The sequence below is a fragment of the Podarcis tiliguerta genome, assembly GCF_965153285.1.
Source record: "Podarcis tiliguerta genome assembly, chromosome: 7".
In the NCBI taxonomy this organism is placed as follows: Eukaryota; Metazoa; Chordata; class Lepidosauria; order Squamata; family Lacertidae; genus Podarcis; species Podarcis tiliguerta.
The window spans coordinates 77,422,455-77,449,806 of NC_139540.1; the positions used below are offsets into that span (position 1 = coordinate 77,422,455).

Sequence of the window (27,352 nt, forward strand, 5' to 3'; positions counted from 1 at the left end):
TTTCCCTTTAAAATAAACACAGACAAAATCCTCCAAGTCTTATTTTTCCACTATATGTCTTCTAGGACTCTAGTTAAGGAATATGCTCCATTTATTTATTTAAAAATCTGTTGTACCAGAAGCAGTAATAGAACTAAAGTATTGTTGTGAGCTCCAATTCTGACCTCACCCATCCAAAAAACGCATTATTGTGACATCCTTGGAGATGCATTCCAAGTTTCATCTATTGTCTGGTTTCCCCAGACTGAATAAAAAGCTTGTCTTGAGTCTCACCTTGCCTTCAACCTTGTAGCTGTACAGAATCTATAATAATCACCTAGCTTGGGTAGACTATTCGTATGCAGCCTTTGGCACAAGCCATTATTTCTGCTGTAGCCACAGTTACCATCTGGATAACGGGAACGAGCCTCTACCTTCTCACACATGCACACCTAAAGCCAGGGGTGCAGGATTCCTACTGCCTTACAGTGGTCACCTCAGGAGTAAGGGAGCAGCCAGCTAAATTCCAGGTCTCCGGCTTGGCAATGCCAGCCTCCTCCCCCCCCCCCGCCACTTTTCCAGGTAGAGTGGTACCTCGGGTTAAGAACTTAATTCATTCCGGAGGTCTGTTCTTAACCTGAAACTCTTCTTAACCTGAAGCACCACTTTAGCTAATGGGGCCTCCTGCTGCCGCCGTGCCGCCGGAGCACAATTTCTGTTCTCATCCTGAAGCAAAGTTCTTAACCCGAGGTACTATTTCTGGGTTAGCGGAGTCTGTAACCTGAAGCGTATGTAACCCGAGATACCACTGTACTGTACTCTAACAACCAGTTGCATGATCCCAGCAACCTAAGCCATGTGGGAGGTTAACTGGCCCTTGAGTGTGTTCACAGAAATCCAATGAAGCAGTTTATTGAAGAAGGAAAAAGGAAGAAGAGGGGAGGAATAGCAAGTCCTGTATGCAGTTCAAAATAGAAATAAATGCCACAATATTGGTATAACTATCCCTACACTTAATCCAAACTTAACTTACCCTCTGTGGCTACTTGTGGCATAGGCCGCATTAGGCATCAGTTGCTGGTTACTGGAGTGTGGGAGGGGATTCAGAAAAGACAAAGACTGCAACACAGTTGTCATCTTTTAAGGGGTATCTGACCCAGGTGGGTATTGACTGACAAGTGCCTCACCCAGCCAATCATAATTCATGCTTGTTAGGAAGAAGTTTCGACATCTGCTGGTGGTTGGGGAGATGGGCAGACACTTTGCAGAGGACTCTCCGTATATATCACCGCTGGACATGATTTGATTAGGACCTTTACATATTTAGCAAGGGGCTGCCTTACTCTTTAGGCACAAAACCAGCCTTTGTCACAGCTGTGTCTGAAGTTCAAGCATCAGCCTTTGAATGACCACATCGTATTTGCTTAGCCAGTGTGAAGCTGGGAGTCTGTAAGTACCCTCTCCATTTTTGGGAGAATAACTGGTTTCCCTAAGAGGGGCTGTCTCTCTCACAAGGCTGTTTACAAGGTTTTAGTCAACTGGGGTTCCAGCCTGGGCATTTCTGCAGGAGGTAATTTGGCCTTCCTCTGCACCCCAGAGGGCTTAATTTGCCGATGGTGGGAAAGCTCACAAGTCTCGCTCAGGGCCTAATTTAGGCTGCAGAATTGTTATTCCCAGTGATAATCCGCGTTGAGAAGGAAAACAAAACTTGATGCAGACCCCAAACTGATTATGGCAGTGCCAACAATTGGAAATAGCTAGGTTAAAAAAACACAAAGCAAGCCCTCCCCCCCAAAAACCCCAGCCCATTTTGGTATTTTGCAGCAGCGGCTTTCAACTTAAGGCTGCCTTGCTTGTAGCCAGTGTTTGCAGTAGAAGCACACCATCTTTTAATGTAAACAGCATATGCAGCTGTGTCGCTGCCAACAACTCTTGGTGTGTATGAACAGCCTCAAGCTGGCTACGGTTTATGTGATATCCTTTTGAAGTTTTGTATACCTATGGGTTTTGTTTGTTTTTTTAAGCCTACACCTAAATATGTAAAATGTGAATATCCAAAAATGTGACAAATGTTTAAAAACACATGCTTTTTGTGATCACTGCTTGAAGTAAAGTTGATGGGAGTTGGCAAGGGTGGATCTCTTAAATTCAGCTCCTTGATTTTCCAGGCTTAAATTCAGCTCACATTTTCACAACAGTTCACAATAATAATAATAAATTCTCGCAAAAAAGTTGTCAGCGTTCAAGTGCACATGTTTGCTAATATACACACACCTCTGGAAACATTTCCCCTGTGTGTAATGCATTTTTGTATGCTACTTTCACCAAACAAAAATTATTGTATGCTACTTTCACCAAAGGGTGACGCTGTGGGTTAAACGACAGAGCCTAGGATTTGCCAATCAGAAGGTTGGTGGTTCAAATCCCCGCAACGGGGTGAGCTCCCGTTGCTCGGTCCCTGCTCCTGCCAACCTACCAGTTCGAAAGCACGTCAAAGTGCAAGTAGATAAATAGGTACCGCTCCGGTGGGAAGGTAAACGGCGTTTCCGTGTGCTGCTCTGGTTCGCCAGAAACAGCTTAGTCATGCTGGCCACATGACCCGGAAGGCTGTACGCCGGCTCCCTTGGCCAATAAAGCGAGATGAGCGCCGCAACCCCAGAGTCAGTCGCTTTACCTACTTTCAACAAAAAACATTTTTTGTGCACACCTTTTGTTATGAGAACTGAAATACAGAATTCAGAGAAGTGTGAATTTCCAAATGCACCTGAGTTTCACTTCATGCATTGTTTTGGGAAGTGCAAACTGGGAAGGCAGAATGCACTTGTCAAATTGCTGTTGCGGACTTTTAAATCCATGACACCCGACCCCTTTTATAATGGAAGGAATCATTTCGCCTAAAACATGTCCTCATGTTTTAGTGGCTTGTTTCCAGCAGAATTCTCCCATCAACCAGGCTCCCTTACTGGAAGCTGCCACAAAGTACAGGAAGTCATTACTAATGTTCTCTGAACAGCAGAATGCTAACTTAGTTCAGGCATTGGTTCCAGTGCTGTTATTTTTATAAGACAAAAGAGAAAGAACTTTGTGCTCGATATGCTCCAGTTTACGTTGGCTTGAGTTACACTGAGGTGCAGTTTGACTCGCTTTAATACTAAGTCATGGTGTAGTCTCCACTCCTTTCGCTCACCCATTGTTTCCTTTTATGTGAGTTGGGGGATTAATTTTAATTCCCGTGTTGTCCTCCTGCTATCCTGTCAAACAACTCTTTAATTTGCTTGCAAGATAAAAACAAACAATTATTTAGTCTCTGGCAGATTTAAACCAGTATAGAAGGTAGAAAGCAAGAATGATTGCAGGTTATCCTTCCAAAAGTCCAGTGGCTGACCTTCCAGCCATTGCACCATTATTATTATTATTATTATTATTATTATTATTATTATTATTTTAAAAAGCTTACTAAAGTGTACAGAAGTGGTATTTGTGTTGGTTTTTTCCTTTTGGTGTTTTCCATCAATGTCGGTTTCATTTCTGCGAGATAACTTTAGGACAGCTTGTCTGTCAAGAGAAGGATGGCAGATTAATAAAGGCAGTTGCCTCTGGCTTAGTTGCCCCAGGAGCAAGTTGAGGAGGACATGGCAAGACCTTAAAGAGCTATGCACTGAATGGTGGGAGATGCTTATCTTTCATGTCAACATGGTCACCTTTTATTATTTTTAATGCATTCATTATTTTGAATGAGTACGTTTTTCTTTTTGGAGATATGAAAGGCAAAAAGCATGTTGTTGTTGCTATATTATTATTATTATTATTATTATTATTATTATTATTATTATTATTATATTTTTACCCCACTATTTTCCCTGATGGGGCTCAATTTGGCTTACAGATTAAAATAATAACCACCAAAAGCAAGGAAAAATCTATATGAAGCGATTAAACATTGATAGAATTACAACTATATACATACATAGAACCTATTAAATCCATACCAATGATTACAATAAATAGCCAGTGCAGCTGTTGAAGTTGGCTCCCTATAGTTCACAATTTGTACAAGAAATCCAATCATGTGCAAAGTTGGCTTGGAGAAATGGTGAAACATCGTTCTTTTTAATGTTATTTAGAACATTTGTATGCTTCACTTATTATTATTTATTAAATTTGTACATCACCCTGCGCCTGAAGATCACAGGGTGGTTCACAACATAAAAATGCAAAATGAGAACACAAAATACGTAATAAAGCAAAAACAGAAACAAACCAATAAAACTCCTACACACAAACACATTTAAAAGGCCATAGAATTTTAAACACCTGGTTACAGAGAAATGTTTTTTGCCTGGTGCCTAAAGGACGCGGGTGGCACTGTGGGTTAAACCACAGAGCCTAGGACTTGCCGATCAGAAGGTTGGCGGTTCGAATCCCTGCGACGGGGTGAGCTCCCGTTGCTCAGTCCCTGCTCCTGCCAACCTAGCAGTTCGAAAGCACGTCAAAGTGCAAGTAGATAAATAGGTACCGCTCTGGCGGGAAGGTAAACGGCGTTTCCGTGCACTGCTCTGGTTCGCCAGAAGCGGCTTGGTCATGCTGGCCACATGACCCGGAAGCTGTACGCTTGCTCCCTCGGCCAATAAAGCGAGATGAGCGCCGCAACCCCAGAGTCGGTCACAACTGCACCTAATGGTCAGGGGTCCCTTTACCTTTAAAGATATGTAAAGACGGTGGCAGGCAAAGCCTCCTTGGGGAGAGTATACCACAAATGGGGAGCCACTGCAGAAAAGACCCATTCACATGCTGCTACCTTCCAAACATCTTGTAGAGGAGGCACACAAAGGAAGACCTCAGATGATGATTGCAGGGTCTAGGTTGGTTCATATGGGGAGAGGTGGTTCTTGAGGTATTGCAGTCTTGAGCCGTTTTCCATTAAGCAGACCAGAATAATAAAAACGATAATAAAAATGCAAAACATTATATGAACTAATAGAAATATAAAATATCAAAAGTTTTAAAAGCAGAAAGATATCCATAAAACCTGTATAAAAAGCAATAAAATTGACTGCTGAACAACTCAGATAATACAAATATCTTAATCTTTGTATTTGCACCTTCCTCACCTTTTAGGAGAGGACATTCCTTCATCCAGGTGCCACCACTGAAAAAACCTTGTCCTTGATCACCAGATGGCTGTTTCCTCCCCCCCTCCCAGGCATAAGATACTTTGAGGAGGGCCTCTGAAGTAGACATTGAATTTATGTTTTTATTTATTCAATTCAATTAATCACAATATCTGTAAACCTACTTTTACAGGAAATAGAACAAGGTGGCATACAACATACTTGGTAAATATTAGGCAGATGTAAAGTGTCTTGGTGGCCAATTGGAGCAGAAGAATCACATCTGTAATGTAGGCATACCTAGTCATGAGTGCTATTCAGTGCATTCCAAACAGCCAGAAATATGAGAGTATCCATGGATTGGTCATTTTATGATAATATGTTTAAAACAGGAAGCAAAAGCATGAAACGTAGAACATTGGCTTCTCTAATGTGATAGCATCTTCTAAACTGAGTCCAGTCAAATGATGCCCAGATACAATGGTGGACTTTGTGAATGTAGAGCTGTCTGCATGCACTGGGAGGAATTGCATATGCTGAACAGATGGTCATTGTGGTCAATTTTGGCAGAATGATCACTACTTGTTTGGCGGGGGGAATGTGTTCAGTCTTTGCTTTACCTCCACCTGTTTGTGCTTTTAAAAGATGGCTACTCCCAGCATCTGTTAGCCTGACTCATGTAAGCAGTCCAGAGGCTGAATTTGTATTTATTTTACCTACTCGGCAGAACTATTTCACATGTATTGCTGTCAGGCCTGGTTTTCTGGAAACAAAGAGGTGGTCAAGCAGACGTGTGGAGATGTCCAGTGGTAAAGCACCTTGGTCTGTGCCTCAGGGATGTACTGTTCAGTCTGAGGAACCATGCTAGAGTTAATAGCCTTAGCAGACCAGTTGTCACGCTGTGTCACATGATCTCTGCTACAATAGCATCCTCTAGCCTGCTGGAAGATTTACTTTCTTGGGCTCCATGATCACTGCAGATGGTGACAGCAGCCACGAAATTAAGAGACGCCTTCTTCTTGGGAGAAAACCGATGACAAACCTAGACAGCATCTTAAAAAGCAGAGACATCACCTTGCCAACAAAGGTCCGTATAGTTAAAGCTATGGTTTTCCCAGTAGTGATGTATGGAAGTGAGAGCTGGACCATAAAGAAGGCTGATCACCAAAGAATTGATGCTTTCGAATTATGGTGCTGGAGGAGAATCTTGAGAGTCCCATGGACTGCTAGAAGATCAAACCTCTCCATTCTTAAGGAACTCAGCCCTGAGTGCTCACTGCAAGGACAGATCCTGAAGCTGAGGCTCCAATACTTTGGCCACCTCATGAGAAGAGAAGACTCCCTGGAAAAGACCCTGATGTTGGGAAAGATGGAGGGCACAAGGAGAAGGGGACGACAGAGGACGAGATGGTTGGACAGTGTTATTGAAGCTACCAGCATGAGTTTGACCAAACTGCGGGAGGCAGTGGAAGACAAGAGTGCCTGGCATGCTCTGGTCCATGGGGTCACAAAGAGTCTGACATGACTAAATGACTAAACAACAACAAAGCTTGCTTGAACAGGGGGAACATTGAGATTTTCCAAGGGTGTGGTTCAAACTACTCTTCAGTTAACACAACAGGATTCTAGTCTAAAAATGTTGATAATAGCCATTCTTATGTTGATTAAACCAACTCTTTTTATAGCTTGTCTTAAATTAAACACCACCTCAATGAAGTAGATTGCAATTTGTGCCTATTTTAAATAATGGTCTCGCTGAAACTGAACAAGAGCCAAACTGTAGGCAAGAATAACATGGAACAAAATTAGTTCTCTGTACTTGACCGCTAATCAGCCTCGCTGAGGGAGAATCAACACATATTGAAAAAAGCAGAATTGATCCAAGCTTGAAAGCACTTGCATTGGATATTACACTAATTGGCAGGAGCAAACTTTGTTTGCAATTAAAAGCTTATTTCCTTGCTTCACCTTTTCACCTTACCACCTGATCTTAAAAATGCTTACTTAGAATTAAGCCCCATTGGTCCATACTTAGTGGAAAAGGTGATTAGGGTTGCCACCTTAATGTCTTTAAAAGGATATCTACAACACAGACATGCTTAGCTATCAACGTTTCCCTTTTCTTGTGTGGAATCCTATTCGGAATCAGGGAATTTCCCTTAAAAAAAGGGAAACGTTGACAGCTATGGTCTATTGCAACATGTCCTATCTTAATTATTCAGGCCTTAATTGTAAGCATTCTTTAAATCGGGCCGGATTATTGGAATTTAACCCCCCTTTTTTGTCAATCTTGTATTAGAGAATAATACAAATCAAATATGTGGTGTACGGCTTTAAAGAGTTAGTGGCATACAGTGATGATATGTTCTTCATATGACCCAAAGTAAATATTTCTAAAATACTGTACAGTACTGTAATGTAATGCCTCAATGTTTGTTTTATAAGATACAATAGCATTTAGTCATTAATAGGGTGTGAAATATGAAAGTGTTGAGACATTATATTCAAGAGTTGGCCTCATTTTATGATGAGAAAGTCTGGGTAGGGTTCTCATCTATCCCCCCCCCCCAAAAAAAATGCAGCTTGAAAAATTACCATTTGTCAATGTAATGTGCAGTGCAATCTTACTCATATTTACTCTGAGGTAAGTTTTCCAGTACTCAGTGGGGCTTACTCTCAGGTAAGTGTGTTGCAGCCTTGCAGCATGATCTGTCTAATGACAATAACACATTGAACTTGACCCGGTTAGAAAACAGCAACAACCGCAGATCTCTGAGCCAGAGGTGTTATGTGTTGACAGGGTCAGCGAGAGTTTATAGTGCATTCCAGGAAAAATGCAAAACACTTGAAAAAGCAGAATTTACTCGGGTTTTCTGGAAACCAAGCTCAAAATAAGTGACTTGGTTTTAAGAAGTCATAGCTCAGTTATAGCTTAATCCTAACCCTGTCTGATCAGAAGCAAGTCCTATTGAATTCAATAGGTGTGTCAGGGTAGAACTGTAGCCTTAGCCTCTTTAATCTAACTTTCTATATAATACAAGCTGACCAACTTTTCCTTTTTTACACTGAGGGACACTGTTATGTACTGAAGTTCTCACCCTGGGCCAGCAGGGGGAAACTGTAGATAGTTTTCACTCAGGTCCACATATGCAAATAAGGGATTGAAAGTGATGTTCAGTGATTGGATAGTTACAGAAAGTGGTTACTGTTGCGTTGTAGTGGAGCGCTATATAAGCAGGCTGGCTGAACCCTTCAGTTCAGTTCTGTTCTAGCCTGTGAATAAAGAAGAGCTGTGAATAAAGGAGAGCTGTTTGAAGAATCGCTGTGTCGTCTGATATGTTCACCCACAACTTAACAGGCACATTCAACCTTAGTCAACCTTCTGGGGGCCACACAAAGGAGGGGGTGTCTAGGTGAGGGAGAGAAATTTGATTGTGCGGCCCAGAGTTAGCCACCTCTGATATAATACCAAGTACATTCAACTTCTTGCAATTCTAGAGTTCAGTCCCTCAACTGAGCTAATGCTGTCGAATTTACTGGAGCAGAAGTTCTCAAATTTCTTTCCCTTATGGACCACTTGGAAATTTCTTAGGGTCTTGGAGGACCACTTAATGGTTTTTCTGCCCGTTGTAGCAATTGAAAGGAACTGTGCTAGATGCTGTGTGGTTTTTTAGCTACCTTTGCATTGCTTCTTTTATTTCTTATATGTTGTGTTTTATTACATTTTTATTATAATAGAATAAAATGCAAAAGGAAGGGGGGAAATGCTATCTCTGGACTAGAGCTTTTTAGCCAATACGAATGAGAGAGAGAGAGAGAGAGAGAGAGAGAGAGAGAGAGAGAGAAACAGACCATGTTTAAGTTTCATTGAATGCAGCGGGTCTTGATTGCGCAGTTAAATGATGAAGTCTCATTGATTTCAGTATTATTAGACAACTGGATGGATTACTGCAATAATCAAGAAAATGAAAGTCTAAGAAATAATAAATTATGCTGGACGTATTAAAATGGAAGTCAAACGATTTATTTCTCTTTTGTCTCTTGCTGCTTCTGTTCTTTTAAAACCTGACCTCTCATTGCTTCAAAAAAACAACAACCCTCAGAATTTAGTGTCCCAATGTTTTCAGTTGAAGGCAATAATGCAAGTTAGATGCTGTCAAGTTGTTCGCATTTATTTGTTTTCTTTTTTAATTATTCTAATCTAATTATTCTAATTTGTGTTTTGTGGCCATACTGGCATGTTTTCTTTCCTGCACAAGGAGAGGCAGACTCCCGTTTTGTATGTTCTTTTGCCACTTTCAGCTTGCATGCAGTCTATATATATTAAAAAGAGCAGCAACCAAATTACTTATTTCAGGTAGGTAGCCGTGTTGGTCTGATGCAGTAGAAATATATATATATAAATAAAAAAATTGTCCAGTAGCACCTTAAGGTAAAGGTAAAGGGACCCCTGACCATTAGGTCCAGTCGTGACCGACTCTGGGGTTGCGGCACTCATCTTGCTTTATTGGCCAAGGGAGTCGGCGTACAGCTTCCGGGCCATGTGGCCAGCATGACGAAGCTGCTTCTGGTGGACCAGAGCAGTGCACAGAAACGCCATTTACCTTCCTGCCGGAGCGGTACCTATTTATCTACTTGCACTTTGACGTGCTTTCAAACAGCTAGGTTGGCAGGAGCTGGGACCGAGCAATGGGAGCTCACCCCGTCGTGGGGATTCGAACCACTGACCTTCTGATCGGCAAGTCCTAGGCTCTGTGGTTTAACCCACAGCGCCACCTGCCTCCCATAGTAGCACCTTAGAGACCAACTAAGTTTGTTGTTGGTATGAGCTTTCGTGTGCATGCACACTTCTTCAGACACACTGAAACAGAAGTCACCAGACCTTTATATATAGTGAGAGGGTGGGGAGGCGTATTACTCAGAAGGGTGGTGGGAATGGGTGATTGGATGATAGGTGTGGTAAACTTGTTGATGACTGCAGTTGGTCTTAACAGGAAAAAGCAAGGGATGAGATGGCCAAAAATAGCTTTATCATGTATAATGAGATAAGAATCCAATATCTCTATTCAGACCAGGTCTCTACATGGTTTTAAGTTTGGTAATAAGTTGTAATTCAGCAACTTCTCTTTCCAGTCTGTTTCTGAAATTCTTTTGTAATATGACAGCTAATTTGAGATCTTGTATAGAATGCCCTGGGAGTTTGAAGTGCTCTCCTACTCGTTTCTCAGAGAAACCAGAGAAAAAAGAATTTCAGAAAAGGATTCAGAAATCTTTTAATTTCCTGTAGCGCTCCCAACCTAGAATTGATCTGGGCCATGGTGGGAAATTGAAAAGGTGTAGCTAGATCCAGCCTGTCATCGCTGCTTTAGAGCATGGTCACTGAAGTTGGTTTCTTTTTAAAAAAAATATATATCTAGATTTACACGTTCTACCTGGAAATAACTATTCAAATGTTAATTTGCCACTGCTTCTTAGATTTATTGCTTTAAATAACAGTTCAAATATTAGTAAATCTGCAGCCTGTTCTGTAGTGAAATATTAGCGTTTTAAACCACCAGCAACAATCCGAATCCTAATTTTCTTCCTAAATGGTCCACCAGTTCCTCTGAGGGTCAGCTTCATACTGTTTGGCAGTTCCCTGGAAAGCAGGGCTTTCAGGAGGTAGCTTTTTATGGTATTTCCATAAAAGTGGTATTTCCACTTTCCTTGTGCAGAAGACTCTAAGGGACACACCAGAGCCAGCCCACCCATGCCACCCTCTGGTGGCAGAAGTGCAGCAGGTGTGCTAGCAGAATCCAGTCCCAGGTTTTCTGCTAGCAGAACAGGGTTTCTCCTTCTTCCCTTCCCTGCACCCTTCCCCATCTCTTTCCCCAAGTCTCCCCTAGCAGGTTGGGAGAACACCGCAGAACAGTGCGTGAGGGGAGAGTGGACTGATCATTCTGTCCGACAAGCAGAAATGCTTGCACTGATGGAGCGCGATGTTGAATTCTACCCATAAGTATTATATAGAAAAACATCATGTTATGTTGGCGCACAGATAAGTACAGAAACAGAGCACTCTATGACTTTGTGGGGTCTCCAATCCAGCTTGGTATCACTGTCATCAAAAACATACCTTGACACACAGGAAAGGTGCCTCACTCACCCTAATTTACCTCGTTATTTGGCCCACACGTAGAGCCAACATCCCTTCCAGCTGGATATCCTCCTTGTTAGCGACTTGCAGAACTCAAGTCTTGTTTCTGTTTTGTGGACTACATTCCAACTTCCAGGACTGTTTCCTTCCCACAGGGAAGTGGTAGCTTTTAGACACCAATCGCCAAAAGCCTTCAATGCACATTTAAGCAAGCAGCTTCTAGTCATCAGAGCCCCTTTAAAAAGCCCCATCATTTAACAATTAAGGTAAATAAAAGCCAAGAGAACCCTGTGCTATTCAAGTGTGAGTAAGAAAGTGATGGCGATTGCTCTGTATTCTGGTATCCTCCTAAAGATGAGGCCGGAATACCATGGGGCTCTAGACACATGGAAACAGCCCCCATGCTGCTTTGCTGGTGAATGAATCAGTCTTGACTCTGCAGACTTCCTGCTTCTTTAGGTACTTTACATTTTTCCTTTTGTCTAAGAAGCTGCTCTTCAAATTCCCTTTTTGGGTGTCTAATTATAGTTTTGCGTTTATGAAGGGTTTTTTCATTACAGCATTCCTGGAGCATGTCTTTGTCTGCTCTGTATCCTTGGCTTCCCTCCAGTGCTTGACATAGAAGTTTCTTTGAACCATTTCTAATTCTTACATGCCAGCAACCCACCTTCTTATTCGTTTTGTGTAGATCTCATTGTTCCTTTACAAGCATTGTATTCTACAGAATGTTCCCCATTAAAAAAACCTAAGCCTTTCCTTTCTGCCTTGCGAGGAGAGTTGCCAGGAGGTGTGGTTCTTTCTTTTGTTTGTTTATGTATTTCCATCCCACTTTTCCTAAAGTCAAAGTGGGTAACAGAATAAAATACAAATGAATTGTTAACCGTTTAGGGCTTTACAGGTGAGCACCAGCAATTCTGATCGTGCCCAGAAATGAAGTGGTGAGCATTGAAGCTCTTTACGAACTAGTGAGATATGGCTGATAAAGGTAAAGGGACTCCTGACCATTAGGTCCAGTCGTGGCCGACTCTGGGGTTGCTATTTATCTACTTGCACTTTGACAAGCAAGAGGTGGAAACCAGGACATCTTTGCTTGAAAAATGCCTACCTTCAGCACCATGAACAGCTCCCTAGTTTACAGTCCATGGATCGTAACTGAAGTTGAGGTCAAGGAAGTGAGTTTATGTAAAATGCTTTGAAATTCTGTAAGATGAAGCTGGATCCAAAAATTAGGTATAGAAACCCATGCAGGAGGAAAGCCACTTGGGTAGTTTGCAGCAAGGATAACCATTCCTTCCATTAGCCATTTCTTCAATTCAAATAGTCCTTCTGGGGGGAGGGGGGTAAGCTTTTCTTGCACACAAAGGATGGTTGGGATAGTTTAAACATTTTTGCAGGAACTGGTAAGTTCCTGTTGCAGATGTTGTCATCAGTTAAATACTGTTCTTAGAACCACAAAGTTCAAAGGATTTTGGGGGGGGGGGTGTTAAAAAAAAGGAAAAAATAAGTGTCATGCCATGGGGTAAATGAGGTAACTGCAAAGTTCTGATGAAGAAAGTATTAGAGCCCTGATTTCAGCTGCAACTATAATATCTTGTCAACTAGGGAGCTGGTTTCAAGGCATCTTACATAATTTAATAACTATATTTGTAAACATGTATGTACATATGTACATGACTATGTGTATGAATATGTGTTTGTGTCAATATCTGAAGTAGGGAAGTAACACTATTGGAAAATGTTTTCCGATCACCCCTCTCTGGATGTCATCTTTTCCATTTAAAAATGGGCTATCATGTTATGCAGAAATGATTATATTACACCTAGTGGATTTGGCTGGATTCAGTACAGAATTAGCCATGGCACAATTATTCATGCTCTGGTAACCTCCAGATTTAGTCTACTGTACTTTGTTTAATATGTGTCTGCTTTTGAAAATATCCAGGAAACTTAACCTAGTGCAAAATGTAGCTGCCCAGTTGCTAACAGGCTTTGGCTATATCAGCCATATCTCACTAGTTTGTAAAGAGCTTCAATGCGTTAAACCACAGAGCCTAGGACTTGCTGATCAGAAGGTCGGCGGTTCGAATCCCCACGACGGGGTGAGCTCCTGTTGCTCAGTCCCTGCTCCTGCCAACCTAGCAGTTTGAAAGCATGTCAAAGTGCAAGTAGATAAATAGGAACTGCTCCGGCGGGAAGGTAAACAGTGTTTCCGTGCGCTGCTCTGATTCGCCAGAAGCTGCTTAGTCATGCTGGCCACATGACCCGGAAGCTGTACGCCGGCTCCCTTGGCCTGTAAAGCGAGATGAGCGCCGCAACCCCAGAGTCGGTCACGACTGGACCTAATGGTCAGGGGTCCCTTTACCTTTACCTTTTAGGAGAATTAAAATAAGCCCGAGGTTTGTGAATTCTTTGTTATTTGTATCTTCCTACTTCATGTGGTCGTGTATGGAGCTTGAGAAATCCCTGAAGTCCTTTAGTGCATTCCTCCTTGCAGAACAGAGTAACTATCATTGTATTGTAGGACTTGGATGTAGATAATGGATCATGCGGTGTATACTTTAAGCAGAGACACCATTGTTTGGATCCCCAAATGCCAGCTTATTTTAATTTCAAGAATGGCAGTGAAAGCAAAAGCCGTCTTCACTGTGTTCTGTTTGCTCCACACATTGGAATCACTGACTCTCTGGATTTTTTTTTTTTATGTGCCTGGTTTACAGGTTGTTCTTTAAATAGAACACTGAACTTCAAAGATGTTAACAGATAAAAAAACTTCAAAGACTCTTTTTGTCAGATAAAAAGAATAAGACCAAGCTCATAACTGATCCCTGTACTTAGAACGTCTATGTCTGGCTTTGTGCTGTATTTATACTGATGAACTAAGATTTCTTTAAAAAAATATATAGTTAATTCAGTCTCTATACATGTAAAAATATCTTTTGTTGTATCCATCCCCCCCCATCTCCCCTTTATGTGATTCTTTTCTCTTGTATGTAATCTTCTGCTGCTGACAGGTTTTGAAAAATCCAGTGCTCCCTCTATATTTCTTGTTGATTCTTTTCCATCTGGGGCACCACTGTGTTCTCTGCCGCCCTGGGTCTACGCCCAACGACTGTGCCATTCTGTGTCACTACTTTGCAATCCTGTTGACGTCAGTGCCTCTCTTTTTGTAATAAAGTAAAAAATCTGATCCAGCATTTCTATTTTTATATCTTAGCTCTTTGCGTATAGACAATAGACAGTGCTTATAGTTCTAGGCCTTTATCATGCACTGTAATTATAGAAAGTCACATGCCCGAAAATACAAATTTGCTTGCTTACAATTTTAGATTCAAAGCACCCTTCCTACTGACATACTTCTTTATTAATCCCAGAAACTATAATCCCTTCCTCTCAGATGTGTATACATTTTTAAAGAGTCATTGTTTTAGATTTATTTCTTCAATAAAATTGAGGAATCTGGCAGAAAACATTTCTTTCTTTCTTTCTTTCTTTCTTTCTTTCTTTCTTTCTTTCTTTCTTAAAGAAAATAACTTTGCATAGGAATCATTAATGGAGAAAACCTCAGCAAATTTATGATTGTATGAGCCATCTGCTCTGGCCAGTTCTCATTCATTATGAATCTCTGATGATCAACATCTGGTGGGATTATGCCCTCCCCCCCCCTCATTCATACATACATCTCTCTCTCTCTCTCTCTCTCTCTCTATATATATATATATATATACTCCAGCAACAAAGGATTTATCCAGCAGTACTTACATGCAGCTTTGGTTCACTGGGGAGTCACTGATAATATGATGAAACATATTATCATATGTTATTGGAAATGTTATTGGAATTGTGGATTTTAGCTTAGAACTAGCAGTATAAACATTAGCTGTTGGAGAAATGCTTTAGCTTTCATATGGAATCATTAGTGTTGCTAATGTAGGCTAATTACTAGCAAGTTATCAACAAGTGAGCCATTTTATCACCATTCATTATACCTACGTAACTTCTATTAGAGCCATGCCCCTTTGGCAAGCTTACTAGGTGCAGAAATGATGGTCCTGCTAGGCTGGCGTGCATATATATATATATATATATATATATGGCACACAAAACTGAATTAATAATAACTGATAAATAATTTTAATTGAGAAACTACATAAGAGATAAGCTGGTTAATGACTATCCTGAAGTTAGCAAAACCTGAACCCTCTTTGTGGTGACTATCTGGAGCTTTCGTTTGCAAAGAGCGTGTAAGCCTTTAGAACTATTTGGTGTTGGAGGAGAGGCTGCTGTTTTCATCTCTCACAATAAGGGGCACTTCTCCAGCTATGGTAGGATGTCCTATCTCCCACCCAAAGCACACAGACAGAGGCTCTTCCTTGTAAGTCAGAAACGTTCTTAATCAGGCAAGTTACAGGTCAGGAGGAGTCATGATACAGGAGTTCTGGAGAAGAGTAAGAAGTTCAGAAACAGATGGAAGCAATGAAGGTGTCCCAAGAAGTTTCACCACCCCTTCCACCAGCTTTTAAAGACAGGGCATGTTCACTTGTGATATACTCTCTTGCCTTTTGGGAATGTCAAGATTGCATGTGTGCTCTTCCATCTGTGAAGACCGCACCTAGTTGTAGTGGACAACGCTGCACCCTCCTGTTTTGGGTCTTGTTTAGTGTTGGCTATCTTCTGTTCATCTTCCCTCCTCAACTGATCGAAGCTCTTCCCAACCTTCACTGAGGTCTCTGCTCCACAGAAAGGACAGAGGGGAGAGGCGACAACCCACCTTCCCCTTCCAAAGCAGCTGAATTTGGGGGTTGAAGAGGGAGGTGCACCCAGCTCCAACCTAGGTTCCCACCATCTCCCTTCTGTTTCTTCCTCCTCCTCCTCTTCCAGCATCAGAGCCTTCCAACCCAAGCCCTAACCCAACAACACTGTGAGGATCATGAAAACAACTTCAAGGCATCCTTATTTCCCAGGTGTTATAGTGCTTTGATGGGTCACACGTTGATTCTGAGCACCAGTTACCTGAAAAATACGCATTCAGAAGTTGTGGTTGCATGAACTAGCATGACTGGGGGAACAGATTATTCCATACCTCGAAATCCTCACAATGGACAAGGGTGTGTTTTGAGGCCGTTTTTCTGGTTTTAGGCTGACTTTCTGGTAGTCACTTAGAGAGTGGTGTCAGAAAGCTCCCTGTCAGTTTTGTAGGGGTGGCAGTGGCGGCAGGGCCTATCATGAATTTGCCATTGTATGCTAATGTCATTTTGTAGCTTTTTGGATCCAGTATGAGTTGGAGACCAGATTTCAGTAGTGATGAATAGAACTGATTCTGCAACAGTGGAAATACTGGAACAGAGCTGTGCACAGATTGTACTATTGTGGGCATGTTAGCTAAGCAGACATTCACTTGTTTTCCAAGAAGAACTTGACATTGCAGCAGAGGCTGGTATGCCAGGGCCCTCTACCCTGGAATGTTTTTAGAATGAAAAAAATATTAGAACTGATACTTGCGTTTATGGCCTCTCACTTCTTGTCTTGTCCTGTCCCTTTTCTTCAAAATATTATTTTGATTCTGTCCAGTTTGTCAAAGCTCTAGCAGCTGCTCTTTGCTCTTTCTGCGTTTTGCAAATGCTTCTGTCTCCAATTTTCTTGCCATTGTTTTCAGAACACATAACATCTTTACTGTCTAGCTGGTTGACTGTGGATTTAATTTTTCTTTTGTTCCAAAGCTGAGTCTTTGATCCTTTATTGAAGAAATGATGGAAATACTTCTTTTGCATTGCAGCGCATTCCAACAAATTAATTAGTTTTTTTCCTGCTGCTGCTTCCCTAGTAATAAAAGTGTGTCATTGCTATAGGTAAAGGTAAAGGTACCCCTGCCCGTACGGGCCAGTTGTGTCCGATTCTAGGGTTGCGCGCTCATCTCGCTTAAGAGGCCGGGAGCCAGCGCTGTCCAAAGACACTTCCGGGTCACATGGCCAGCGTGACGAAGCTGCTCTGTCGAGCCAGCACCAGCGCAGCACACAGAAACGCCGTTTACCTTCCCGCTATAAAGCGGTACCTATTTATCTACTTGCACTTAGGGGTGCTTTCAAACTGCTAGGTGGGCAGGAGCAGGGACCGAACGACAGGGGCTCACCCCGCCACGGGGATTCAGACCGCCATTCAATTGCCATACCTTGGACTATAAGGTGGTTTTGTTTATGTGGGAACTTTTGGGATACAATGTGGTATCAATTTCAGGTGAATATGCCAGTAAGTTCTTTGAAAGGGAGGGTTGGTTACTCTGCTGTTGATTGTCAAAGTTCCTGATTGCCCTTCTTGCATGTTGACAGGAAAATAGAGGTTTTATTCACTGCTGTTAGATTGGGAGTCATGTCATGGAATTGGGACCCTGGAGAAAGTGGATCTCAGAAATTCAATACAGTACCTCAGGTTAAGTACTTAATTCGTTCCGGAGGTCCGTACTTAACCTGAAACTGTTCTTAACCTGAAGCACCACTTTAGCTAATGGGGCCTCCTGCTGCTGCCGCGCTGCCGGAGCACGATTTCTGTTCTCATCCTGAAGCAAAGTTCTTAACCTGAAGCACTATTTCTGGGTTAGCAGAGTCTGTAACCTGAAGTGATTGTAACCTGAAGTGTATGTAACCTGAAGTACCACTGTATTGATGTTTGGGTGCTAATAATCCCAGAGAAATTTTGTGAATGGCCCCAAACAGCTGTATATTTCAGTGTTTTCCAGACATCCAAGTGTATACTGATATTATTATTATTAACATTCACCGGCTTACATCAAATTTTTTTCCTGAGATGGTCAGAGTTCACATGTCAATATCAACTTCCATCAAAAGTCAGCTAACAGGGTGCAAAGTGCATTTCTTTCTGCTTTCACGTTTAAGAGACACTACCTACATTTATATAAACATGGTGTGTGTGAGATTGTAGAATGAAATTTCTGAACATTACAAATTGTTTTATTTCTTCTGTTGTGATTCTGTGCTTTTATAAAATAAATACATTCACAGTTTTGAGTAGCAAGGCTTGAACAGCACCATTACAAGTAGTTTATACTCTCTTTGACTTCCAGTTTATTCTATTATTGTTGCTAATTTAAAAAGAATGCATCTGTGTATTTAGTGAGAAGATTGCTCATGGTGCTATACATGCCTACAACAGAAAAGGAAGTATTGGCATCCGTTTGGATGTATTAAAAAATGTGAGGAAACTTTACAAAGAATGTTCACATTGTAAGATCCAGCTTCATGTTGCATTTCAGGGGGTTCAAGAATTGTGTCTAGGTTTTAGGAGTCAATCAGGGTCTTGCAGATTGAAGAGGAGCTGCTTTCTTGTATGCTTGTCTGTAACAGCATAGCATGTTATTTTCAGTGTAGCAGATATTACAGTCTCAAACCTGGAATGCTTGTCAGGAAATCCCCACTCCCACACTCCATATGATTTAATATAACACCTGTACGGAAGGGTGACTAACTTCGCATCTGTTTGAATCATGCTATGGTGTTGCGAGACAGCGGTGTTTTCAGTGGTGGGTACCAATGAATTCATTTTTGCCTTTTTCCCCAACCTGCAACAGGTACGGAATGATCTGACTGGTGTCCTGTATGGGGAAGATATTGAAATCTCAGACACAGAGAGTTTCTCTAATGATCCCTGCACAAGTGTCAAAAAACTCAAGGTGGGTGCAGCTATTATTAAGAAGCAAACTGGGCAGTAGAAAATGAAATAATCATTGGCAATAGAATTGGCATTTTGCTGATAAATTATCCATGCAGTGCTGTTTGTTATAAAGAAGAGAGGGAGAGAATATTTTTTTTCTTGTTCTCCTCCTCTAAAACTAGGTGCGTCTTATGGCTGGGTGTGTCTTATAGAGCAAAAAATACGGTAAGTGGCTTAGTCGGTAAAGCATGAGACTTTCAGTTTCTGGGTTGTGGGTTCCAGTCCCACGTTGGGCAAAAGATTGGGCATTGCAGGGTGCAAGAATTAATATTGGAGGTAATATAATACTGGATGTGTTAAAAGCGGTTTTGGCTCATTTTAAAATGCACTAGCAGAGTCAGATGGGGCAAAGTAGAAAAGCTGTGAATGCTGCAGTCTCTCACCCTTAGGTACGTTCTTTCTAAAATTGTTCATCTAAGTTACCAACTGAGTGTCAAATAGGAAAAAAATAGGGATGTATCTAATGCTGGTCTTACACAACGAAGACCTGCTAAAATTAATAGAACTAAGCTAGTCATTTGTAATATAGAGTGCCATTTAGGCATAGGGCTCCTGCTGCTAACTAAGGGAGGGAAATATCTATGAGTTCATTGATAAATTTCACATTTTTGGCGAAAGTGGGAAACGCATTGGTCCTTGCTTTATAGTATTGGCTTAATATATAAACACATGTGCCAGAAACATGAGCTGGTTCTACCTTATAAAGTACCGTATATTTTTGCTCTATAAGACGCACTTCCCCCTCCTAAAAAGTAAGGGGAAATGTGTGTGCGTCTTATGGAGCGAATGCAGGCTCCATGGCTTCAGAGAAAGCAACGCGAAGCCTCCAGAGCGCTCCCGCTGGGCTCCAGATGCTTCGGGCGGCTATCCCTGAAGCCAGGAGAGCAAGAGGGATCAGTGCGCACCGACCCCTCTTGCTCTCCTGGCTTTGCTTCACTGAAGGGGCGCTGCGCAGAGAGGGAAAGCTGCGCAGCGCCCCTTCAGTGAAGCGGGAGGAGAAATGGAAGGGGCTCCGTTTCTCCTGCCCCTTCGCAGAAGGGGCGCTGCGCAGAGAGGGAGAGAATTTTTTTTTCTTGTTCTCCTCCTCTAAAACTAGGTGCGTCCTATGGCTGGGTGCGTCTTATAGAGCGAAAAATACGGTAAGTGGCTTAGTTGGTAAAGCATGAGACTTTCAGTTTCTGGGTTGTGGGTTCAAGTCCCACGTTGGGCAAAAGAGTGGGCATTTGCAGGGGGCTGGACTTGTGCTCCCTTCCAACTCTACAATTCTATGATTCTCTGTGTGTGACAATATGTATCCAACATATACATGCTGTGATGAATGTGTGCACATGTGGGGCAAGATGAGCCTAGAGGTAAATGCATGTGGACCTTGACCCACGTACCAGTGTGCAAACTATTTCCCCCTTTCCACAAGAAGTAACAGTAAAATCCCACTTTGCACGAGAAAACTAAAAATGGGTGATTGCACTTGTGTGATTTGTTAACTTTACTAATGTTTCTCCCCTCTAGTATCCAACTAACTAATAATCAGAGTAAAGCCACTGGAAATAAATGAACTTATGTTATTTGCTTTAGTTGAATGCAGCCTTCTGTGCGTGAGATTTTCGCTCTGCTGTTGGCTCTTGCCCGCATCTCTGCCATTATCTCTCTTTATGATGTATGCTGCCTAGATGCTGAACAGTAGATTATAATTTTCATGTTTATTACATTAGCCCTTCAGGACTGACCAAAAGTAGTAGGAGATAAAGGTTCCCTGCTAGGAAGCAGATGCTATTGCAGTTGATTGACACTTCATACCTTCTGTGTGAATTGCTGCAGATAAAAAGTAGGGCATACACATCTAAATTCTTAATGCCCATCTTTCTATCTTTTTATATTCTGGTCTCCTCAGCAAAACCAGACATTAATGCATTAGATGCAGTGTGTGCTTCTCAAAAATCTGATGAAATGCATGTTTTTCAGTGACCATACGGGGTGTTTTTTTTAAAAGTAATTCATTCTAGTGTCAAAGATTCAGTCCTTGATATCTTGCTTCTTGTTTTTATTTTATTTTTAATATTAAAAATATTAATATTTTTAATATTTTTATTTTTAATTATTTTTACTTTCTAATCAAGCGCCCTGAACTTCATTTGCACAGGGAATGGATGGAGAAATTTAACAATGGAAACCAAAGACTGCCACCTTTTTGTGTGTGTATACCAGGACTTTCTTTAGTAAAAATTGAGTTACTGGTACTCAGATCTTGATAAAAGTGTCGTGGGCGCTGGCACACAATAGCTGCCATGGGCAGCAAAAAGATGCTGATGGCACTACTATTACAAAGAAAGCAAAACAAAACCATCGCTTGAAGCTTTCTAGAGATTTTGAGACATTGTTATTGAGCTCTCGTTACCCTTTGCACTTTAATTTTTGGTCTCTTGCCTTGGTCTCTGCTGAAATTCATTATTCAGGGTTTCCCCCAAGCTGTTTCCTAGAAAAACCAGACTCGTGTCAGGGAAGAGTTAGAAGTTTTCAGTTTATCAGAGGGAGAAAGCATTCCCCAAGGGGGGGAGGAGAGCAGTGAATCTAATAGAAGGGAGCAAGAGGAACAACAGGGAGGGACTGGCTGTTCACAGGAAAGTTGTGAAAGTTAAGTTCTAGCTCAGATTCGGAGGAGAGGAGATACAGGCCAGCTCTAGCCAGGAGGTTAGAAAAAAGAGCGGGAAAACAAAGGGAGAGGCGCCTTCGCCATTTTGAGGGTGGCTGGTCACGGAGAAGCAGAGCTCAGAAGGTATCTGAAATAAGTGGCTCTGAGGAAGAATAGTTAAGAACTGTTTATAAGATTGTTTTGTTAATACGCAATAAAAAGTTATAAAAGAACAAGAAGCGTTTGTGTGGTGATCTGAAGAGGACAACGACCTGTCCTGACAACTCGTTCCCAAGAAGGATAGCCAGCGCTGATGAAAATACAGAAGTGATCATTTTGAAGAGACCATCATGGCAGCCCCTGCACTGTGTCCGTCTTTTCCACTCCCTTGTGCCTGCAGACATTTTTGAAACATTTTGATAATTTAAAAAAAGAAAAGTTTAGTAAAATACAGGATGGCTGCTTAGCACACTATCCACACGAGCAACAATTTATCTCTAAAAAAACCACCCCCAAAAGCGGTGCAAAGATACTTTCGCACTCAGCAATGTCTTGGCATTTCAAAATATTTTCATCTTGCCCTTTCTGTATCTTCTTTTAAGGGTGAACTTGGCTATACCAGACACTGCTCAGAATTCAGCTTAAGAGTTTCACTGTCTCCTCCCCTCCGAGGTGTTTCTTACCATGCCATTGGTGTCATTTTCCTTGGCAGGTGAAGTCACGCCTCTTCGCCTAGGCTTTCCGCGAGAGGGGATGTGCATTGGGTAGCTGAATTTTTGTTTCTGCTGCTGGTTTCAGTTGTAATTGAATTCTGTATTTTGTTTTTTACAGTATTTTTATTTTACTGTTTAATTTTGGGTTTGGTTTGTGTGTATCTGCTGCCTAGCATCTCCCAGTGAAGGACAGATTATTAATAGTTTTAACAAACAAACAAATGATTTATCAGTAAAATTGTGATAAGCATTTGATCCCCTGTGGGGATAGCAAGAAAGCTAAAGCTCTGTTCCCATGAATTGCCTTGGTGCCTCTGAAACATCTTTTGAAGGTTTTGAAATCCTTCCAAGGGTCTGACTCCTGTTAAGTCTTGTGACTTGACTGGGTTAGAATCCCAACTGGATTGCGATTTGGTGGGAGATTAAAAATATTTATACCTAGGACTAATGTGCCTTTGTTGCGAGTGAAAAGCATACATATATAGTCCACATTGTTGCACTGGTGGGCTGAATCTGGTTGCTCCACCGGTGCAGCCATACAGCCCCAAACTCATTGCTTCCCAACCCTTGTCCAGGTTAAGCAGCAGCGAATCTGGTGCTGGTTGGTTGTGGTTCTACCTCAACACATGGTGCCACTTCTGGTGATATCTGGATCCTAGACTACCCAGGAGGTGCTTGTTGGTGTAAAATATGAAGCACCAATTAATTTTTTCTATAAACAAAGAGCATTTCAGTAATATAAGGCATTATAAAGGATGCTGTATGGACCACATAAGCTTTTGGACCTCAGCTTAATTAATAGACTCATCTGAAAGAGCACTGTTGGTTGCCCCCCATGTTACAGAACCCTGATTGGCTTTTGCCAGAAGTCAGGCTTTTAGTGTTGTGAGTCCTGTGTTGTGAAATACTCTTCCAGCAAAGATTTGGCAGTTATCCTCACTTTTTTTTTATTTTCAGGTGTCTTTTGAAAGCCATTTTATGTGAGCAGGCCTACGTGGCTGTTTAAACTTTCTTGATGAGCTAGTCATTTCAGGCTTTTTACGGTGCCTTATGGTATATGAGCTGGTGGCAATAAAAAACAATTACTGATTATTATTAAATAATTACTAATTATCTCACACCTGTGATCTGTGAGAGGAGGAGATGGTGGTGATTTCACTAATACGTCACTTTTTATTGTATTCTGCAGGGAAATGATGTCCGAATTATCCTTGGCCAGTTCAATGAGGAAATGGCAGCAAAAGTATTCTGCTGTGTAAGTAAATAAAAAGAGAGGGAGAAAAAGAGGGGATCTCTGCAGAGTTGGGTTTGGCCAATGCCTTGATGGGAGATAACTTGGGTACTCTATGTATGCCACCTTGACAATTGAAGGGAAAGCAATAAATTTTCCCAGCTGATGGATGGAAGGGCATGTTGGCTTTTGGACAAGGCAGAAGACTTTGAGAGGGCCTTAGCTAGAAATAAATGGACAGGCCATTTTGCAGGAAGCTACGCAACTACACATGCCAGGAGAGAGGGTGGCATGCTGTCAGCGCTGGCTCAGATGCAGCTCAGCATACAAGACTCAGTGTATTGAATTCTTTATTTAGGTAAATGGCATACAGATTGGCAATGCTTCCCAGCCGGACTTGCTCCCATTAAGCAGTTGCCAGGACTGAAGGCCTCTGCGCTCTTCTCCCCCTGAGACTCCTCCTCAGCCAGAAGTTTCCCAAGCAGCCTTAAACTACAATGGTGGGGGGGAACTGTGTTCTTTGTTCTGCTGCAGGCATAGCCCTCTGTGTCCTCGGAGGCAAAGGGGGAGGGGAGCTTAGTACAGTAGGGATGGCAAGCTCCTGGGCTGCTTCTGCAGACTGCTCCTTCCTCCTCTGCTTCATCTGCAGAGTCTGCACTGCTTTCTGCACCTGGCTCATCTTGTTTGCTAAAGCCTGTAGCTTCTTCAGCATCCAGCCATCCTCCCACCCCACTTCACCCTTGGACCTGTCCTCAGGGTCCCACCACCACTCCCTGGGCTCTGAGCCTCCCTCTTCTGAGGCTTCCCCAGGGGTTCCCCAGATGGTACCTCCCAACATTCCTTGTCATTCAGACAATCCCTATCCCATGCTGTGGGAGGGGAGAGTATTTCAGATCCCAACTAACAACCATCTTTATCCATATGGCTCAGCTTGAGTGACTGAGAAGGACCAGACTTCCAGTCTTGCTCTTTTTCTCACTTTGGAGCCCCATTCCTTCTTGTTTACTTTTTGGCCATCAAGTCTATATATAGAAGCTCTTAATGCTTCTGCATTAGGCATATTAATTATGAAGTTGTTTGTATGATAGCAGTCCTCAGTTGATGGCATCTTCTTGTGTATCCAGTACAGATTCCAAGTTACGTATAAGTATATATTTAGGGTCTCCCTTGTTAAAATGTGTGTGTTCCTTTAGGTTCGTTTCCCCCCAAGAACGGTGTTTATTTTTAAGGAGCGGCTATCATAGCTGAGATTATTTAAACCTCTACAAGATTTTTATATATGTTGTAACTCTTTCTCCCCTCTTTTATGTTTCCACTGTAGGCATTTAATGAAAAGATGTTCGGCCCTAAATATCAGTGGATCATTCCTGGGTGGTATCAGAGCCACTGGTGGGAAAAAGCTATTCCAAAGCTTAACTCATCTCACTGTCTCACCATGAACCTTCTTGGCGCCATGGAAGGGTACATTGGAGTGGATTTTGAACCTCTCAGTTCAAAACCGATCAAAACCATTTCAGGAAGGGTGAGTTTGATTTCCTTTTTACCATTTGGAGCATATAAAAGCACGCAAAAAACTTCTGTCATAGTAGGTTTACAGCCCAGTCTTAAAACTTGAGGTGGCAGCACAAAAGCAGGGCTTAAGGGTAGAGCATGGTTCCTCTAATGGGATTTTGCAAAAGGTTCTGACGAGTCTTGGATCAAGAACCACAGCAGGGCTGCTTTGGCTAGATTCAGGGCTTGACAGAGCAGGATCTCCATGAGGTGCTTCAAACTGAAGCAGCGATGTCCAAAGTGCTTCAGGGTGCTTTTTGGGAGGGGGAAAACCCCCTGTCAAATACTAAAGATATTCAGCACAAAAACCCCTCTAGCATTATGCGTCACTTTAAAATACTGTTGTACACCACCCCAGTCTCAGAGAGGCCAGGAGTTCCAGGCACTTACCCAGAGTTCGGTTTCCTTGGAATGAGGGACAGCTGAGACTCTGGTGTCCGTAGGATATATGGTTTATTTACACATATATGCAGCCTGAGCCTACAGTGGGTGGGGAGGCTCACAGCATTAACACTCCAAAGTGCCTTGCTTCTTCCATAGCCACAGCTTTGGATTCCACCAGAAATCAGGCATGGCTCTGTCTCTCTCTGGCTTCTGCCTGCTTCTAGCTTCTAACTCCTCACACACCTCAACTCTCTCCCCCTTTGTTACCTTAACAACCCATACTTAGGATGTAACCTAAGTAATGGCTGGCCTGGCCACTCCAGCAATTGGAACCTTGTTGGACCCAGGAATTAGAAAAGACTCAGGAATACAGCCTTTGCACTTCAGACAGGCAGAGGGGAGGGGCAAGGCAAGGCAACTCAAATCAGCAGGTGTAATTTTTGGAAAACCTTCTATCAGAGGCGCTGCAAAAGTTGAAGCAGTCTTGGTTCACCCTGAAGAGAGGGAGAAAGAGAGAGAAAAATCATGTTGACTCTTGTTTATAAAAGCATGTACGTATGCACCTCAATGGTGCATGGATATTATTAAATCGTTTTCTGTTAGTAAACACAAACAATTGTTTTGAGCTCTGTTTAGCAAATGAATTTCACCATGGCAACAGTGCCCCAAACAACATGAGGAAGATCTTGCTTATTTTACACTTAATGTAACCAGTTTAGAACTTGCGGTGTTGTGCCATTTCTGGAGTTGGCATGATTGGACCATTCAATCACTCCTGGTGGAGAGACCCTGCAAAATTGCCTGGAGGAGGGGTGTCCATTGAGCAAAATTGCCTGGAGGAGGGGTGTCCATTGAGCTGCATGAGTTACTGCCATGGGTTTATCTCCTTCAAATCAAGAACTACCCCCACCACAGTAGGCCACTGAGAAGCATGAGGTTGTTCCCTCGGTTACCCATTTACATTCTGAAAGTATGTTTTGGGTGCCAAAATAAAGCATGTGCCCCATTTTCATTCTGAAAAAAGTGTGCCTTTGTTATCATTATTTTGGAGAAAACTGATTTAAGAATAATTGCTTGGAACCAGACTTAGTTTGAACTTCCTTCATTACTAACTTGTCCTATTGATTTCAGTGGACCCAGGTGCAAGTAATTTAGTTTGGTAGGTCTAGGCAAGTCATTTTTAATGCAAGTCTACATCCACATCATAAATTTCAAAGCACATTGCGTCTTTGAAAGAATCCTGGGAACTAGTTTGTTAAGAGTGCTGGGTACTTTATCCCTGTGAGGGACAAACTACAGTTCCCAGAATTGTTTTCAGGAAACCACATGCTTTAAATATGCTTTAAACATATTGTGGGTCTGTGACCTGAGTCACTAGTTGCCATGATGGCACAATATTACATGATGAATGATAAAATTGTATTTTTCTGCCCTGAAATGCTTCTCATTATTTCTTGAGCTCCACAGGCCTCTTAAGGGCTTCCATGGCTTTTGACGTTTTGGGCACAGATTTTAACATGCTGATCATTGAACTGGCCTTGTATTCTTTTACACAGACACCACAGCAGTATGAAGAGGAGTATGATCAAAGGCGAGGGAATGTTGAGCCAAGTAAGTTCCATGGCTTTGCTTATGATGGAATTTGGGTAATTGCCAAAACACTTCAGCAAGCTATGAAGATTCTCAATGCCACCAACAGAAACCAAAAAATTGAGGACTTTAACTACACCAACAAAGAACTTGGAAAAATTTTCCTAGATGCAATGAATCAGACCAGCTTCTTTGGTGTAACGGTAAGCCTGCCTTCATTATTTTAAACTGAAGTCTGGTAGCGGTCTCTTTCCTGGGAGCTATTTCAGCTGCCGGTTATTAGAAATAGAAACGTCTGTTGTGAAA

General features: G+C 42.0%; 1 protein-coding gene across 1 annotated transcript in view; it reads left to right on the plus strand.

The window, feature by feature from the left end:
* GABBR2 (gamma-aminobutyric acid type B receptor subunit 2) overlaps nucleotides 1-27,352 on the plus strand; it is a 294,647-nt gene that overhangs the window by 79,345 nt on the left and 187,950 nt on the right. The window contains exons 4-7 of the mRNA XM_083449337.1: nucleotides 18,806-18,907; nucleotides 23,480-23,545; nucleotides 24,843-25,043; nucleotides 27,013-27,249. Coding sequence (XP_083305463.1) covers nucleotides 18,806-18,907; nucleotides 23,480-23,545; nucleotides 24,843-25,043; nucleotides 27,013-27,249 — 606 coding nt within the window. The remainder of the gene's footprint in view (nucleotides 1-18,805; nucleotides 18,908-23,479; nucleotides 23,546-24,842; nucleotides 25,044-27,012; nucleotides 27,250-27,352) is intronic.